This window comes from Rhinichthys klamathensis, unplaced genomic scaffold, assembly GCF_029890125.1.
Source record: "Rhinichthys klamathensis goyatoka isolate OS25496 unplaced genomic scaffold, OSU_Roscu_1.1 h1tg000906l_1, whole genome shotgun sequence".
Lineage (NCBI taxonomy): Eukaryota > Metazoa > Chordata > Actinopteri > Cypriniformes > Leuciscidae > Rhinichthys > Rhinichthys klamathensis.
Window position 1 is genome coordinate 111,485 of NW_026607252.1, and position 6,016 is coordinate 117,500.

At 38.3% G+C, this 6,016-nt stretch overlaps 1 protein-coding gene across 1 annotated transcript in view; it reads right to left on the reverse strand.

Annotated features, from left to right (window-relative positions):
* Positions 1–1,328: 1,328 nt before the first annotated feature.
* Positions 1,329–6,016, reverse strand: part of trpn1 (transient receptor potential cation channel, subfamily N, member 1) — a 54,677-nt gene continuing 49,989 nt past the window's right edge. The window contains exons 27-29 of the mRNA XM_056244080.1: positions 5,059–5,966; positions 2,264–2,410; positions 1,329–1,561 (exon numbers count right to left, since the gene is read on the reverse strand). Of these exons, the coding sequence (XP_056100055.1) occupies positions 1,443–1,561; positions 2,264–2,410; positions 5,059–5,966 (1,174 nt within the window). The 3' untranslated portion in view covers positions 1,329–1,442. The remainder of the gene's footprint in view (positions 1,562–2,263; positions 2,411–5,058; positions 5,967–6,016) is intronic.

Below are 6,016 nucleotides of genomic sequence, written 5' to 3' on the forward strand. Positions count from 1 at the left end.
ACTTTTCCTGGATAATAAAGTCTAAACTCAATCAGAGACAGAAGGAGTGGAGGAGATTGTGTGCGATCAGTGAAGTTTTGATCACTCAGAAGACTTTACACTGTTCAGATGTTGGTCCACATTATTGTTTATTGTCTGTTTTCAGAACAGTCAAAGTTCAGAACTAAAAAACACGATTTAAGGCTGTCGACAAGTTTGTGACAACATAGTAGTGCTACTTAAAATAAAAACGGCATGACTTCTGCAAACAAAATCTCAGGTAGCATCAGATGCATCTTTTTTTGTTCTTCAACATTTTGCAATGACGTCAGTGATGAAGTAAATGGAAAAAAAATCTGAATGTTTTTAGCATAAGGTTATAATTGTCAACATGAAATTGAAATACGGAAAACCTTGAAAACACTTGTTTCATGTTTATAAAGGTGCATCCGACACCGTGTGGTTACACAGCTATATGTACTGTAGCATTTAACAATGTGTCATTTACATGTATAGTAATACAATTATATAATAAAAAAGTAGTAAAAAAACAAAAAATAAAGATATTTTTCCATTAACACTGATATTTCTCTGGCACTAATAATGAAACTAACAAACACAAAATGTAATACTGTTAATACTTTAGTGATTTTCCTTTCCGTCTTCATCCTCTTACTTGCAGAAGCACTTCGGTTGCTTAAATGCTTAAAACTGTTTTTTATTGACGAGTGAACGGCTTGCCAAACAAATGCGAGCATTGCAACTGGTTTCACGTCATCTTTCTGGCATCGGCCAATAAAACACATTAATGATCAGAAGTCAGAGACATCAAGTAGGAACGCACATCCCAACCAACTCTAATCATGAACATCAACCGGTCAAAAGTTTGCAGTCAGTATACTTATTTTTTTGTGAAAGAAATTAATACTTTTATTCAGCAAGGATGTGTTAAATTGCCCAAAAGTGACAGTAAAGACATTTAAAATATTACTTTCGAATAAATGCTGATCTTTTGATCTTTCTATTCATCAAAGAATCGTGTAAAATAAAATGTATGACGGTGTCCGCAAAATTATGAGCTGTTTTCAACATTGATAATATTCATAAATGTGTCTTGAGCAGCAAATCATCATATTAGAGTGATTTCTGAAGGATCATGTGACACTGAAGACTGGAGTAATGATGCTGAAAATCACAGGAATAAATTACACTTTACTGTATATTCACATAGAGAAAAGCCATTTTAAACTAATAATATTTCACAGTTTTTACTGTATTAGTGTTCAAATAAATGCAGCCTTGGTGAGTTCTTTCAGAAACATTACGGACCCCAAACTTTCGACCAGTAGTGTAAATGACATCTTGCATTAGTGTGTAGTGAGGAGTGAACATCAGATAAAGGCACAGGCTGTGATACGCTGACGTGATGTGTGCAAACTCATCCGTCACGGGGAAGCTGTCGGTCACTCATCTCTCTCCCTCTGTCTGCGCTGGGATAGAAACTGCTGGACCACCGACGGCCAATCAACAACATTCTCCACGCGCACCTGACCTCCACCGCGGGACACCGGGATCTGACCACCTGCACAGTAACAGCACACGTCAGACCGACACCTGGCCATGTCTACCTAACAAAATGCTCAAAATGTGATAATACATAATATTTATTTTAGATCAAAAAATGTAATCGCGATTTATCACATGAATGTCATGAGTTAACTCACGATTAATCACAATTAATCGCACATTTTTTATTTGTTCTAAATGTACTTAAAGGGTTAGTTCACCCAAAAATGAAAATTATGATATGTTATTATCTTTAACAAAAAGTTTGACATTTGACAAGCACATGCACACAAAAGACAAGTTTTGTGCAGTCGGATAATAGGTAATAATAATAGCAATAATAATAATTATAACAAAAGATAATATCTCTAGTCTATCCTAATATTTAACTATAAATACAATGTATATGAAATATAAATACAATATAAAATAATATAAAAAACAAATACAATGGATTGACCACCTCATATGGTGTGTAAGGTAGGCATAATTTTGCACCTCATCCTTTCCGAGGATATAGTGAAGTTTCTCCGAGTCATTTAGAGGTAAGAATGAAAAACACAGTGCTGCAAATTTTTGGAAAAAATATAAATGTCCAATGTAACCATTTCTTAATTAATAATATAATCTAGGGGATGGTTAGTTTGAAATTGACCACATGAATGAATCTCCTATCAAAGTGAAAGTGAATTTCGCCTGGTGAATGAGATGCACTTGCCCTCGGGGAGGATCTGCGTCCTCTTGTTTCCTCGGACCCAGCTGACAGACGCTTGAGCCAGTCGATCGAGAGAACGAGACTCAGACGCACCTTCAGCATCTTCATCCTCGTTCATCACATCACGAGCCTCCGCACAGCAGATCTTCCCTGAACAGAGGACATGGAGAACTAAGTCTATCTTTTTTTTTTTATTCAGTGGCAGAAACAAACATGCAAATTAATGCTGGGCGGCTTACCGGTTCATACCGAATACCAGTGTTTATTTTTGTTATTATGATATGAATTTTTAATATACCGCAATACGTCGCTTAAAACAACGTTCGGAAAAACAACTGTGGCGAGGAACAGCTGTGTGTGTTACTAAGCGTGACGGTGAAGATTAAACTATAATTGATAGCTGTCAAATTACCCATACACTGGTTCAGAATATCAACACTGCCCGCCACAAACCGATTTTCCAAAAGGCTTTGACATCGCTGAATAAACACGAGCACTGCACGCTTCAAAGTCAAAATGCGGCGCGGGGGTTTTTATATGAATGATTCTTTGAAGGGAACTGACTGTCTTTAGAAAAGTTTCGATGTTATTTTCATTTAATCTTTCTTTATCTTTCCTGGTAAAGCAGTGTTTATGTAGCCTGGCTCCGCCCTCCTACGAACTTCCGCTCAATTTTCATTTCCCTTCAGTACCTGAGAACGATGACGTTGATGTCGTGCGCTAGTTTGAGTCGTCATACGTCAAGACCAAACGTCAGCGATTGGTTATGGCAGATCCAATAGTTTTAAACTTCAACAGAGTACCGCCTACAAGGAAGTTAACGCTTGTCAATGGAGCGAGGCCAGACTCTCTGTACAAATTAAATGCCACTTGTTGTGGCCTCAAAGCTTCAGCACTGCCACTCTGAGCTCGATTGCTGATGTCTGAGGTATTACACGCCCCCCTCATTAGCATACGGACAAAGAAATGTAGAAATAAATAAATGTGGAAATAAATAAATGTAGAAATAAATACATGTAGACATAAAAACATATATACATAAATGAATGTGGAAATAAATAAAAGTGGAAATGAATAAATGTATATATATAAAAAAAAAAAATTGTGAAAAAATACAATTATACATAAATAAGGAAATAAAAGTATAAATACTCATTTATTTGTACTTTTTTTTACATTTCTTTGTATATTTATTTATGCATTTATTTATGTATTTTTGCTTTTTTACATTTCTTCGCATATTTATTTATGTATTTATTTATTTTTAATTACAGTTTTTCTCAGTCGCTTTGGTGCATTTCTCACATCACTATTTACATTTGCACAACAGTTAATCCAGTTCTCAAAACAATTAGTACAAACTACAAAACCTAGTTGATAACCTGCAAAAGCGTGTCACTTGCTCAAAATGGATAGCTCATTCCTCAAAAGCAAGTATGCATGTCAATGAAAGTGTCAATGTCATCAAGATGAAAAGTCCTGACACCACTGTTTATGAACAAGATAGTCAAATGGCTTTGTCATGTTTTCATTATGACAGTTTACTCTGTAAATGTTTTGCAATGCAAAAAAGTCAGATCTTGGTGGCACTACCTGAAAATGCTCAAGACAGCACTATATACTATTTGCACAGCCATTTTAAAACTACAGTAAAGTTACACATTACTGTATTTAGTGAGGTAACTGAGTACAAGACACTGAATATGTATGTTTCACATTTTTACTGCATATGCTCTTTGCAATTCTAATTTGTTCACAGCATTGTGCAAAAGAAAAAATACACCCTTATTTACAACAAACATAAACTCCCTTTGGGTAGAGCTGTGCACAACTGTAAACAATATTGCAGTACATATTGGAACTGAACATACAACATACATAGTACTGTAAATCATTCATGCACATCCATACGTTCCTCTCTGCTGGCCACATAAGTTCACCTGAGAGAAACTGTTCAATTTAGGAGACATTTTCATGAAAGAAAAAATATATATATATATATTTTTATTTGCTTGACAGATTTTGACAACTATTTCAACATTTTTGTATGTGATGACTCAAGCAATGATATGAGGACTATTCGTTTTATATGGAATGACTATTCAGCATTCACAAGTATAGTTAATTTTGACTAACACGACATAAGCAAATGATAATGTTATAAAAGAGCAGAGAGTTGTATGAAAGCAATTGATGCATGTCCAAAAGCATTTGCAATTTGTTGGAAGGAATGAGAAATTGTTACTATGATGTGCACAAATGACTAAATGTTGTGGAGGTTGAACTAACTGTTGTGCAAATGTAAATAGTGATGTGAGAAATGCACCAAAGCGACTCAGAAAAACTGTAAGTCAGCTTTGGCATTCCATATATCCGCACTGACATGTTCATTGACACAGATATTTACTTTTGAGAGATGAACTAAGGATTTTGAGAAAGAGACTGGCTTTTGCAGGTGTTTTGCTATTTGTACGAATTGTTTTGAGAAATGCACTTACTGTTTTACAAATGTCGAGGATGATTCGAGAAATGTACCAAAGCGACTGAGAAAAACTGTAAAACTAGTGTGAAATTTTTCTACAATATTCACTCATGACAGTAAAATAGGGCATTCTTAGTCAATCTACTGCAGTATTTCCTCTCTCAATCAGTAGAAAATATGGTTAACACCCAGTCATGCTTGAAGAAAAAAAAAACAGTCATATACCGTGAATCTGGTATAATTTTGAAAAATACCGTTTTTTGCTCATACCGCCCAGCACTAATGCAAATAATCCCGAATGAAAAGCGAATCATACCTGCGCGCTTGCAGAGGACCTTGATGGAGTAGAAGAGGTTGGTGAACAGGTTAAACGGAGACGGTACTCCAGATTTGCGGCTCATATCGCGGATCAGAACGGCACGACCGAACTTCCACTCCGTGTCGGATTGAGCCTGGATGCGCTGGTACGTGTCGCTCATCATAGCAATGAGGAGGTTGATCAACACGATGAACGTCACGACCAGATACACGCCGAATACCATTTTAGCCAAAACGGCCGTCGCGGGAGGCGAGCGCTCCACGTCGGGAATTTTATCCGGTTCGGTCAAACCGAACAAGGCGAAGAAAAGCAGCACGGACATGTTTAAAGGGCCCGGGACTCTCAGTTGCGCGGCGTTGACGGTGCTGTTGTCTCGATCTTGTGGATACAGCGGCTGACACAGCGCTGTGAGACTCAGCGTGAAAGCGGTGTGGAACAACATGAGGATCACGGCAAATCGACACAGATCCTTTATCAAGTCTCGGATGATTATGGCCCACGGCCCGAATAAGTGATGGAAAGTCAGGAACTCCAGCAGCTGGACGAAGCCGAGCGTCATCGCGACGGCTAGCAGGACGTTTCGCGCGAACAGGCAGTGAAGGTGAGCTGGTGGCCATCGCTGGCTGAGGACCGCTAACAGGTGACACACTAGAGCAGCAGCGGAAAACCCCAGGAGAAGAAGACGAATCCACGCTAATCCAGTGCGCTCACCTGGGAAAGTCAGCTCGGAAACTAGCACGCCACAAAGCCAGATCAGCAGCAGACACTCGGACCAGCCGGGCACCAGACGGCCCTGGGAGAGCGGACTCACGGGCGGGTACACGATAGTTAAGATGAACAGGGCCAACAGGAAGATGTGCGACACCAGGTGACTCAGGAACTTCACGATTGGGATGGTGTTGAAGCTGTGTGGAGATTAAAACAAATTAATTACACATGGTTCTCCTCAACCAGG